The 13,130-nt window shown below is 43.3% G+C and overlaps 1 protein-coding gene across 1 annotated transcript; it reads left to right on the top strand.

Annotated features, from left to right (window-relative positions):
* The first annotated feature begins 348 nt into the window (after nt 1–348).
* ZSCAN9 (zinc finger and SCAN domain containing 9) lies at nt 349–13,130 on the top strand. The gene is given in 6 exon segments (XM_070777530.1): nt 349–2,369; nt 2,575–2,611; nt 2,614–2,721; nt 4,828–4,914; nt 6,290–6,953; nt 10,835–13,130. Coding segments are annotated over 5 exon segments (1,269 nt in total). The 5' UTR covers nt 349–1,949; the 3' UTR covers nt 6,907–6,953; nt 10,835–13,130.

The raw sequence follows: 13,130 nt of genomic DNA, 5'->3' as shown, positions 1-13,130 counted from the left end.
TTTTTTTTTTAAATCATGTTCAATAATTATGGTCTGTGCTTCCTCTCTGTTTTCAGTTTAAAACCTAACTGGGGTCCACACACGTATGGAATTCTGATTATGTGATTCACCATTGATACCACATGGATGCTCAGGAAATTGGGGGAGAAGGAAATAGCAACCCACTCCAGTATTCTTGCCTGGAAAACCCCATGGACGGAGGAGCCTGGTAGACTACAGTCCATGGGGTCGCAAAGAGTCGGACACGACTGAGCGACTTCACTTTCACTTTTCCAGGTGAGGCACGCGCAGGAGGTAGGAAATGAGACTCGGAATCCTAGACCGACCGGAAGTGCCTGTGCGCAGTGGGCCCCGAGGTGGGCTGGCTTCTTCCCCGCCGGGCTGCTGTTCCCGGCGTGCTCCTCCCAGTGCTGGGGCGGGACACCCCACCACCCCACCCCCTCGCCTTTTCCAGGTCTGCAGAGACGGTCTGGAGAACCTGGGTGGAGTGGGTGTGGCTGAGAAAGGGATGTGAAAAGTGGACCTCGGCTCGGGGAGGCTGGAGGGGAGCGGGCGGTGGTCGAGGCTGGAGACCTAGAGCCGATCAGTCTCCCAGGCTGGGAATACCTTGCGCGGGAGAGGGTTGCCGGGACGAAGGGTCTTCCCTGTGAATAACCGCAGCAGGATTAGGACTCAGGACAGGAAATGCCTGAAGTCTGGGAAAATATCTGGGTACAAGGAAGTTGAGGACAAATTTCTGGCCTTCCTCTTGGACAGCCGGTGTGTAATACTCTCACTCTTTGGTTCTAAAAGCAGATAAAGGGGCGTTGAATGGACTGATTTTCCAGTGAAGAATGTGACGTTTTCCAATTCCCTTTCCCATGGTTCACTGATTCCCAAACCTTGGAGTGCATATAAATCCCTGGGGAGCCTAGGGATTAAAGATACATTATCAGGGCTCCCTATCCTCCCCCTCCCACCGCTTAACCCTGGATTCCGATTCCCCAGATGTCTGCCCCAGGGCCAGTAACGCTGAAATTCTGCTGCTGGGCTGCTCTTCCTGACGTTTTGGAGACAGCCCTCTTGGGAATCAGGCCCTGCCTGGGTGTGAGCAGACTTCTCCCTTGGGCTTCTGTAGATTCCTAGGACTGTCCTGATAAATAATTTAACCATAAGCAACCTCCTTAACTTCCCTTGGCCCCCATTTCTTATCTAGTGAATAGTGGTTGTAATCAAACCTCAGAGGGTAATTGTGAGAATTAAATGTGGTCTTGTATCTGAAAGCATGTTGTAGGGTGTTGTGCAGTGTTGGCTGTTACTCTGAGAATCAGCGGAGCAGTGTGGAAAACTTAGAGAATTTGCAGTCTACCTAAGCTTTCCTTTCTGTAAATTTAGTGAAAATGAAACTGTCCTTAGTGGTTGTTTTGAAGACTAATTTTAAAAACTCATGTAAAGATTTCAGTAAAAGTAAGTTCATTCATTTAGTCTAAGACAAGAAACAGTTTTCTTTTTTTTTCCTCTCTAATTTAACTTTTTTACAATGAGTCTGAACTTTTTAACCATTCTGAGTGATCTGTTTGGTCCCTAATTCCTCCAGGAACTCTGTAAGATATTATTGCTATTTCTTTTTCACATTAAAAAACTGAGATTGAAAGAAGATAAGAAATTGGCACAAGATTGCACAATTGGTAAAAGAATCAGAATAAAACTGAGGTCTTGGTAACTTGAAAGTCTGCTTTTTGTACATTATGACCTTATTTATCCCATTATTTCATTCTTTGGTCAGCAAGTCACTACTTTCAGTGGAGAGGTTTAGATCTATAACAATTGATTATAAGTTTCTATCATTAACTGTTGCCATTTTTCTACCTAAACAATGACTTTTACTGATTAAAAGGAGGGAACTTCCAAAGGTGTTTCTAACTCATAACTCCAGCTAGAGGGTGCCTTTTAAGCTATTCAAGGTCAAGATGAATATAGACTCCAAGGAGATTTTATGCCTGGATATGCAAGCTCCCAAGGTTTGGGAGGAACTTCTGACAGAAAAAGTGGAGGCAGAAAGTCATCCTCAAAAACAGGAATCCAGACTGAAACGCAGTAATTCACTGGCAAGAGAGATCTCCCGAAGGCACTTTCGACAGCTCTGCTACCAGGAGACTCCTGGACCAAGACAGGCTCTCACTCGACTCCGGAAACTTTGCTACCAGTGCTTAAGGCCACATGTGAGCACGAAGAAACAGATCCTGGACCTGCTAGTGCTGGAGCAGTTCCTGTCCATCCTGCCCCAAGAGCTGCAGGGCTGGATGCGGGAACACTGTCCAGAGAGTGGGGAAGAAGCAGTGATTTTGCTAGAGGATCTGGAGAGAGAGCTCGATGAACCGCAACACGAGGTAGGAAGGGAGATTCACCAGGGAAAGAATATGTGTCGATCACCAAGGATCTCTGTGTCCTCTGCTTTGTATCCCCTTGACTTTGGTGATTAAATAAGACCTTGCTTTCTGTGTCTTTCTGAAAAGTGTTTCTTTAGACAGTTAATTTCTTCAGAGTTCAAATCTTATATCTTAAAAAAAATAAATCTTGTTTCTTTGTTTCTAGATGGTAGCCTACAGACAGGAACAAGAAGTCCTTTCTAAAGGGCAGTGTCTCTGGAAGCACATATGTCACTGGCCCTTCAGTCCCAGCCTAAGGAGCCCCAACTCACGCTTGTCTCTGCTCAGGAGCCCCACCCTATCGGAGAGACAGGTGAGGGACAGGATTTATCTGGTGTTGAACATATCCCACCTGGTCAAGCACAGACGGACAGAAAAACCAGAGCTGGGAAACCAGGGGGTGACAAAATGCTCTACCAGCAATGCTAAGAGTTTCTGGAAGCTGCTTTTACTTGGGCAGGTTACTTAACCAGTTCATCAAGGTTTCTTCATCTGCAAAAAGTCTGCTCAGGCTGCCATAACAGAATATCACAGACTGACTGGCTTAAGCAACAGAAGTTTATTTTCTCATAGTTTTGGAGGCTAGAAATTCAAGATCAGGATGCCATCAGAGTTGGTATCTAGTGAGACTTCTATTCCTGGACTGTAGAGAGCTGCCTTCTCGCTATGTCCTCACATGGGCATTTCTCTCTACCCATGCCCGTGGAGAGAAGAGGAGAGAGAGAGCAAGAAAGTACTCGGGTATCTCTTCTTATTATAAGGACATCAGTCCTATGGGATTAGGACCCCACCTTTAATTACCTTAATTACCTCTCTGAAAACCCTATCTTCAAATACAGTTAAGGCTTCAATAGATGAATTTGGGGTAGGCATGACACAGTTCAGTCAATAACAAATATGTACCTCAAAAGGTCGCTGCTAACATTGAACACAATTTGTGAAAAACACGTGGCACACATTATGCTTAATATATTGTAACTGTTATCAGAAATTACCAGGGCCACCCTTGTCGATTTGGGTTTACATTTGCAGTCAAGAGATATGAGATATACTTAGTAGGTGGCAGACCGGATGAGAGAATCCAATGGAATAGACCTTGCCATTTTTTTGGTATGTAATCTTCTTAGTGGCATCAGCCCTGGGCACCAGTGGGTATAGAACTAGGTACTTGGGGCTGAGTCAGTTGCCTTCCCATTCTAACTCTCCCTGCACAATTGGCTCCAAATCCAATCTAATTGCCCACATATAACATCACAGCCTCTTACTGACTTTTTGTTATCCTTCTGGTAATCCATCCACAGCAGAGGTCTCCTGTTTTCATTTTCACATTACCCCATGTGTATCAAAGCTACAACTTCTCTTGTCGTTCTGTTTCCAGCTTCTATTTATTTCATTTACCCTAGCAATCACACAGTTATGATTTTGGAATACATCTCTTAATTTAAATTAAAACTATATTTGATGAGTAATTCTGTGCCTGCTGCAGACCTTCCTCTGACTCCCATGACCTCATCTTACTAAAATTCCTTCTGGTTTCATCTTCCTCCTTAATGGGCATCTTTCCAGTCAGTTCCTTTGTTACTTTCTTCTTCCTCTCCCCATGAACTTGGACTTCTCATTTTTCGGCCATTTTTTCCTTTCTTCTACCTTCCAAGCCTGCATCTAGAACCCTGCTGAGAACCCTTCTTCCACGGCACATCTGAGTAAGTCCTTCATCCATCTATCCATCCATCCATCCATCTGGTCATTCATTCATTCAACTAATATGTGTTAAGCATCTACAGTGGCTACAGGAGAGTATCCAGAGGGCTTCTACAGATCAGAGAGTGCTCCCTACAGCAGTGTCAGTACACACGTGTGTTGTACATTCAGGAAAAGCCCATTTTGTAAAAGCAATGTAGGAAGTACTTCAGATTACAAGGACCAAATCCAAGTTCCAGCTCTTCAGTTTTTTAGCCAAGCAACATTTAAAGTTACTTTATATCATTGAATTTGAGTTTCTTTTAAAATGCGTACAGATAGTAAAGAATCCCCCAAATACACAAGTTTACATAGTAAAAAGTAAAAGTTCTCCTTCAAGTCCAACTCAGCAGGAGTAAATACTCTTGTCAAATTGCTGTGTGTTTTCCAGATTTCTTTCTAAATATAGTCTGTCTAGCTATAGACAGACTCCTTTGCATATCTTTAGTTCTTTTAAGAAGTGGGATACTAACATGAACAGGTTTTGTGGTTAGTTCGATAATATACATGAAAGTGCTTTGTAACTCATGGAACACTGTATAAATGATAATTATTAAAAAGTGGGAAATGTCTTGGCTTTTATATTCTACCCAGTCCCCTTGTACATTTCAGATGTAAATGTAAAGTTTGAGCAAAAGGGCAGTACTGGTCTCACTTGTGGCCCATTTCTTCTCTGCAGACACATTTCTGTTTTGCAAACCTGTTGTCATCTCCCAGCTAAAAGGAAGTGGAGAACCCTGGTCTCATCCCAGAGGAGTCCTAAGAGGTACCTATCCAGGAGTGTGAGGGACAGTGCAGTTAGATGTCAGAGAAAGAGTCTAATGTTTTGGGTTTTTCTGAGTTGCAAAGTGGTGATCACATGTGGGGAACCCAAGACATCCTAAGGATTCACAGCAGCCCTTCTCCATCCTCACCTTCAACTCATCTAAATAGAGGCGGGCTAATTAGGTTGGTTGACTATTGTCCATCGTGAACCAGTTCTGTGGAACAGCCTTTGCCTCAGCACCAGCCCCTGGGTCAGTCAGTTCAGGCCATAGTAGTAACATTGATTTTAATCATTTCTCTAAATATTCAACAAATATTTATTGAGCCACCACTGTGCACCAGCCAAGATTCTCAGGGAATAAACCAGAAAGATCTTGTTCCCATGGAGATAAGATTGTATATAGCAAGGGGGAGACAAATAATAAGCATGTAAATAAGATGATACAATTTGTTACAAGGTGGTGTTACAGAATAAAGCACAAATAGAGCATACAGGGAATCTGACTGCTATGGATGGGGCACACAGAGTGTAGTTTTAAGTGGAAGAATTGAGAAGGTGAGAATTGAGTGAAAACTTCAAGGAAGTGGGAGAATGAGCTCTGAGGTCAGAGTTTCCAGGAAGAGAGAAGCACTAGAGCTGAGGCTTTGTCCTGGGGATGCACCCAGGATGATTACAGATTAGAAAGAGTAAAGTACTTCCTACAGCACCTAGAATAGGAGAAGCTCAGCACTTTTTCCGTAAATGACCAAATGATCGGAGGTCTACACAAAATAACTTTCTTTAGAAAGGGTCACTGTGAGGTTCCCTGCATCACAGTGTGGAGGGAATTCTCAGGGAAGACTCCAGAGAAGCCACTCAGATCCTGACCATTCTCTTCTTGTGAAGAATATTTAAAAAATTTCTTCAGGCCTCATCCATGTGGGGACACCTAGCTGCATTTTGCCAAAGAGGGCAAACTTCCCTCGTTTGTAGGGAAGAAGGTGTTGCCACACTGGCCCCTCAGTTTGTAACCTCCTTCCGACTCTGTGACATCAGAATAGAAGTACCTCACTTGGGACTTCCTTGATTGTCCAGTGGCTAAGATTCTGTGCTCCCAATGCAGGGACCTGGGTTTGATCTCTGGTCAGGGAACTAGATCCCACGTGCAGCACCTAAGAGTTCATATGCCACAGCTAAAAAAAAAGATTCTGCATGCCACAATGAAGATCAAAGATCTCATGTGCCACAACTAAGACCCCTGCAGCCAAATAAATACATAGATTAAAAAGAAAAAGAAGCAGCAGCACCTTGCATTTCTGTTCACATAGCAGCCCATTCATCACTAGGCTCAGGGAACAAGTGACATTTACCTGGTCTTTTTTTTTGTTTGTTTCAGGTGGAATGACCCAGACTGAGGACAGGGAGTTGGTGCTAAGGAAACATTGTCCTAAGAGAGTGGAACCATGTGGGAAAGTGTCTTATGGACTAACCTGGGAGGAATCACAGCAGGGGCCCCAACATGGAGAAGTCAGTGAACATAAGGGTGGGGTAGAGAGGCACTGGGGAAGTCCTGTAGGAACCGGACCACACAGATACGAGGAATGTGGAAAGAGCTTTGCTCAGAGCTCGGGTCTGGTTCGACATCAAAGAGTTCACACTGGAGAAAGACCCTATGAGTGTAATGAGTGTGGGAAAACCTTCAGTCGGAGTTCGGGTCTTTTAAATCACAGAGGAATCCACAATATTCAGAAACGGTACCACTGTAAGGAGTGTGGAAAGGCCTTCAGCCAGAGTGCCGGTCTCATCCAGCATAAGAGAATCCACAAGGGAGAAAAGCCATATCAGTGCAGCCAGTGCAACAAGAGCTACAGTCAGCACTCATTTCTCATCGAGCATCAGAGAAGCCACACTGGGGAGCGCCCTCATCATTGCAACCAGTGTGGGAAGAGCTTTAACCACCACTGCAACCTCATCCGCCATCAGAAGATCCACCTGGTGGCTGAGCTGGCCTAATACAAGCTGTGTGCAAGTTTTCCGGATCACTCACCAAGTCACGTGGGGTAGGTAAAGACTAGAAAACACCTTTCTTCCTGTCTCCACAAAATGTGTTTTGGTCTCAGTTCAGTTCAGTTGCTCAGTTGTGTCTGACTCTTTGCGACCCCATGGACTACAGCACGCCAGGCCTCCCTGTACATCACCAACTCCCAGAGTTTATGCAAACTCAATGTCCATTGAGTTGGTGATGCCATCCAACCATCTCATCCTCTGTCATCCCCTTCTCCTCCCACCTTCAGTCTTTCCCAGAGGCAGGGTCTTTTCAAATGAGTCAGTTCTTCGCATCAGGTGGCCAAAGTATTGGAGTTCCAGCTTCAGCATCAGTCCTTCCAATGAACATTCAGGACTGATTTCCTTTAGGATGGACTGGTTGGATCTCCTTGCTGACCAAGGGATTCTCAAGAGTCTTCTCCAGCACCACAGTTCAAAAGCATCAATGCTTCAGTACCCAGCTTTCTTTAGAGTCTGACTCTCACATCCATATATGACTACTGGAAAAACCATAGCTTTGACTAGACGGACCTTTGTCAGCAAAGTAATGTCTCTGCTTTTTAATATTCTGTCTATGTTGGTCATGACTTTTCTTCCAAGGAGCAAGCGTCTTTTAATTTCAGGGCTGCTGTCACCATCTGCAGTGATTTTGGAGCCCAAAAATATAAAGTCTGTCACTGTTTCCATTATTTCCCCAACTATCTTCCATGAAGTGATGGGACCAGATGCCATGATCTTAGTTTTCTGAATGTTGACCTTTAAGCCAACTTTTCCACTGTCCTCTTTCACTTGCATCAAGAGCCTCTTTAGTTCTTCTTCACTTTGTGCCATCAGCATGGTGTCATCTGCATATCTGAGGTTATTGATATTTCTCCTGGCAATCTTGATTCCAGCTTGTGCTTCATCCAGCCCAGCATTTTGCATGATGTACTCTGCATATAAGTTAAATAAGCAGGGTGACAATATACAGACTTGACCTACTCCGTTCCCAATTTGGAACCAGTCTGTTGTTCCATGTCCAGTTCTAACTTGCTTCTTGATCTGCATACAGATTTCTCAGGAGGCAGATCAGGGGGTCTGGTATTCCCATCTCTTGAACAATTTTCCACAGTTTGTTTTGATCCACACACTCAAAGGCTTTGGCATAGTCAATAAAGCAGAAGTAGATTTTCTTTTTGAAACTCTCTTGTTTTTTCAATGATCCAGTGGATATTGGTGTTTTGATCTGGGGACATCCATAAAAGGAATGTTTGGGGTTTTGAAGCTGCTGATTTCCCTTTGGTTCCTTTGCCCTTTCCTGTTTCTTACTAGCCCCATCCCTCTTATTTATTCTCTTTGAGATGACTGCTAACATTTTCTAAAAATGTATTAATAAATGGCAGTGCCACAGCCAACATACTAGGACGACCTATCAGATCAGATCAGATCAGTCCCTCAGTCGTGTCCGACTCTTTGCGACCCCATGAATCGCAGCACTCCAGGCCTCCCTGTCCATCACCAACTCCCGGAGTTCACTCAGACTCATGTCCATCGAGTCAGTGATGCCATCCAGCCATCTCATCCTCTCTCGTCCCCTTCTCCTCTTGCCCCCAATCCTTCCCAGCATCAGAGTCTTTTCCAATGAGTCAACTCTTCGCATGAGGTGGCCAAAGTACTGGAGTTTCAGCTTTAGCATCGTTCCTTCCAAAGAACACCCAGGGCTGATCTCCTTCAGAATGGACTGGTTGGATCTCCTTGCAGTCCAAGGGACTCTCAAGAGTCTTCTCCAACACCACAGTTCAAAAGCATCAATTCTTTGATGCTCAGCCTTCTTCACAGTCCAACTCTCACATCCATACATGACTACTGGAAAAACCATAGCCTTGACTAGATGGACCTTTGTTGGCAAAGTAATGTCTCTGCTTTTGAATATGCGATCTAGGTTGGTCATAACTTTCCTTCCAAAGAGTAAGCATCTTTTAATTTCATGGCTGCAGTCACCATCTGCAGTGATTTTGGAGCCTAAAAAAATAAAGTCTGACACTGTTTCCACTGTTTCCCCATCTATTTCCCATGAAGTGATGGGACCGGATGCCATGATCTTCGTTTTCTGAATGTTGAGCTTTAAGCCAACTTTTTCACTCTCTTACTTTCACTTTCATCAAGAGGCTTTTGAGTTCCTCTTCACTTTCTGCCATAAGGGTGGTGTCATCTGCATATCTGAGGTTATTGATATTTCTCCCGGCAATCTTGATTCCAGTCCAGCGTTTCTCATGATGTACTCTGCATAGAAGTTAAATAAACAGGGTGACAATATACAGCCTTGATGTACTCCTTTTCCTATTTGGAACCAGTCTGTTGTTCCATGTCCAGTTCTAACTGTTGCTTCCTGACCTGCATACAAATTTCTCAAGAGGCAGGTCAGGTGGTCTGGTATTCCCATCTCTTTCAGAATTTTCCAGTTTATTGTGATCCACACAGTCAAAGGCTTTGGCATAGTCAATAAAGCAGAAATAGATGCTTTTCTGGAACTCTCTTGCTTTTTCCATGATCCAGCGGATGTTGGCAATTTGATCTCTGGTTCCTCTGCCTTTTCTAAAACCAGCTTGAACATCAGGAAGTTCACAGTTCACATATTGCTGCAGCCTGGCTTGGAGAATTTTGAGCATTACTTTACTAATGTGTGAGATGAGTGCAATTGTGCAGTAGTTTGAGCATTCTTTGGCATTGCCTTTGTTTGGGATTGGAATGAAAACGGATCTTTTCCAGTCCTGTGGCCACTGCTGAGTTTTCCAAATTTGCTGGCATATTGAGTGCGTCATCTTTCAGGATTTGGAATAGACCTATATCTGTGTTTAATTCCTAAAGATCACATAGAGTGCTGCTGATGTTTTACAATAAAGGGGTCTTTGGTGTTCCCCGTGACTGGTACGCACATAGTAAACACTGTTTCTGCCTGCTGCGTCCCTCTGACACCTGCGTGATCCTCCCTTGGATCACTGACCAGCATTGGCTGGATGCTTCGCTGTTCTCAGAGTGCTTCCATTTTTTTTTTTTCTTTTGTTTTTTAAATAAAAAATAAAAAAAATTTTTTTCTTTAAAAAATAAAAAAAATTTTAAAAAAAGAAAAAAAATTTTTTTTTAAATTTAATAAAAAATAAAAAAAGAAAAAAAGGGGGTCACAAAGAGTTGGACACAAAGAGTGCTTCCATTTACTTCACCACAGTTGCTTCTCACAACAACCACACAGGAAAATGAGTATTATTATCCTGTTTTACAGATGAGGAATTGAAGACTCAGAAGTTCCAAACCTTAGAGCCAAGGCTTAACCTTTGGACTTTTATTTTTAGTAAACTTTTAACTTATGGAATAATTTTAGACTTATAAAAAAAGTTGCAGAGAGGGAGTTCCCTGGCAGTCCAGTGGTTAGGACCTGGGGCTTTCACTGCCATGGCCCCAGTTCAGTCCATGGTCGGGGAACTAATATCCCACAAGCTGTTTGTCACTTCCCTCCCCCCACAAAAGTGGTAGAGTTCTCATGTACCCTTCACCCAGCTTCCCCTAATGTTAACATCTTACATCGGGGCTTTTCAGTTAAACCCTTGACTTTTGAATCCAAATCCCACTGTTTACAATGTCATGCTTCATATTGGTATTCTTAGATTTCCTCATTTAAGCTCAGTCACCCAAAATTCCCTTAGTGCTCTCCCATCAATCTTCAGCATTACAAAAAGTCGTCAGTATCCTGAGTATTAATATAAGACATCAGAGCATTGGATCATCATCCATAGATGCTTTAAAAACTACCATCTTAAATCTCCTGAATCTTTCCTTTCTGTTGTGTTACTTAGGTCTGGAGTTGTCTGCTGATGTTCTAATCTGATCTTGTGTCCATTTTTTTTTTTTTCACACTTAGGATGCTGGTGAACGCTCCCAGTGTTCTACATACCGTCCTGTATAACCCTATATTTTCTTTGGAACTGCTGAGTTTTCCATCTGAAATAATAATCCAGTATAAAGAAGGGACCTGTTAGGAGGGAGAAAATCTTCCAAATGAAATGCAAGAATATGAAGTTGGTATGTATCTGAAAAGTATATGAAGAGGGAATAATTTGAGGAGGGCATGAGAAATATGAAATCTGTGATGCCAGGGGCCAAAAGAAGTAATGGTCAGACACAGAACAGGTATGTGGGATAAGGAAAGAAAAGTTCAAACAGTGGACATCTGTTAGTAGAAGGAATGAAGATGGGCCTAGGAATATACCCAGAATGGTCCAGAATGCTATGGATGTGTCAAGATTTGATCGTGTAGGGGAAATATGCAACAGACTGTCAACATGGTAACTGGGGTAGATGGAGGACTACATGACCCTTTCCCTTTGTGTTACCTCTCTTTGAGCTGTGAATGTGCTTATTGTACAGAGGTGGTATGACTCCCCCTTCCAATTACTAGGGATGATGCTATGAAGAATGAATGAAAAATGTTTTATTCTAATCAAGGAACTTTTGGGGGATAGTAGGGCAGCACCCAAGCTGGTCCAGAATTGACTTGAATAGTGCAAAGGATGTCACAGGTTAAGAGAGCTGAGACTGAAACTTCCAAGGCAGAATTTGAAATTTTGCTTTCTATCAGATATATTAAAGTGTTAGTTACTCAGTTGTATTCGACTCTTTGTGACCCCAAGGACGTAGCCACCAGGCTTCCCTGTCCATGAAATTCTCTAGGCAAGAATACTGGAGTGGGTTGCTATTTCCTTCCAGGGGATCTTCCCAACACAGGGATTAAGCCCAAGTCTCCTGCATTGCAGACAGCCAGGGAAGCTCAGAAAAGGAGCTTCCTGGAGAAGGAAATAACAGTTCATGGTATCACAAGAGGCAGACAAGACTTAGCGACTAAACCATCACGAGCAGTGCAAAGGAGGGTAAGAGCTAGTGGCCCTGGTTTTTATTGTGGTTAGGGGATGGGCCCAGGAAATACTTCTTACACACAGATAAGGTAAGGACTTGCATAGCTTGAGGTGCCAACTGAGGAAGCATATTTCTTATAAACTTACTCAGATGTGGGGAGAAAGGAAGGGGAAAATAGGAGGTGAAAGCTGTCAGTGATCTGTCAAACATCAACAACAGTCAAGATTTTTTTTTAATTACAACTGTTTAAAGAGAATCAATTCAGGAGATACTTTATCATCTGATTCTAGTTGCTCTATCCTTGTAAACTAAGGAGTAAGTATGAATTTAGCATTCAATCCATTTTTAAACAAATGTATATAACGAGAAAAAGCAAAAAATCCATACCTGTTTAAAAAAAAAATCCATACCTGTCCATTTGACTACCTGAAACTGTCTCACTACTGCAGAGTGGCTCACCTCCCACTGAAGTCAGCTGAGACTTTCTAGAAGAGGTGAGCTCCCAGAGGCAGCCTGTCCCCTCACTAGACTCTTGAAGGGGGTGTGGTTTGTGGGACCTGAGGTGAAATTTCAGGGATTCCTAATCTGTTTGGAAACATACAACTCTTTCTTGCCTACTTCCTGCCAGAGAGGAACAGCTGGGATCTATGAGTAATTAAAAATGTTTAGATACAAAAGGATATTACTATGGTAGTGGTTAATTTTAATACACTGAGGGTCTATAGTGTCCATCATATTTTCAAAAGGGTCCAAAAACTAAACAAAGTTAAGAACTACTGCCTGATGTGTGGTGGAATGACAAGAAACAGGTGTGGTGGAGCCTTTTCAGAGAGAGCCCTGACTCCAACTTTGATTTTTTTCACACGTACACCTCCCGCCCCCCGACACACACACACACACGCACAGTCCCACATCAACATTTTCATCGGCTCTCCTGGTTTACCAGGTTCTCTCTCCAGATCCTCCAGCACAATCACCATTTCCTCTTCATATTCTGGATGATGTCCTCACCCTCAGACCAGTTGCTGGTCACCCTGCCTATCCTGACAAAATGATATCCAGTGCAGCAGAAGCCAGTGCTTTGGGAGTACTTTTAAGGTATAGAACTAATTGTTGAATGAAGTGAAGTGAACTGAAGTCGCTCAGTCATGTCTGACTCTTTGTGACCCCATGGACATCAGGCTCCTCCGTCCATGGGATTTTCTAGGCAGGAATACTGGAGTGGGTCGCCATTTCCTTCTCCAGGGAACTTCCCAACCTAGGGATCGAACCCAGGTCTCCCACATTGTAGACAGACACTTTAC

This window comes from Bos indicus, chromosome 23, assembly GCF_029378745.1.
Source record: "Bos indicus isolate NIAB-ARS_2022 breed Sahiwal x Tharparkar chromosome 23, NIAB-ARS_B.indTharparkar_mat_pri_1.0, whole genome shotgun sequence".
NCBI classification, from domain to species: domain Eukaryota; kingdom Metazoa; phylum Chordata; class Mammalia; order Artiodactyla; family Bovidae; genus Bos; species Bos indicus.
The sequence above is the reverse complement of the archived record's forward strand: the minus strand, read 5'-3'. Positions and strand labels throughout refer to the sequence as shown.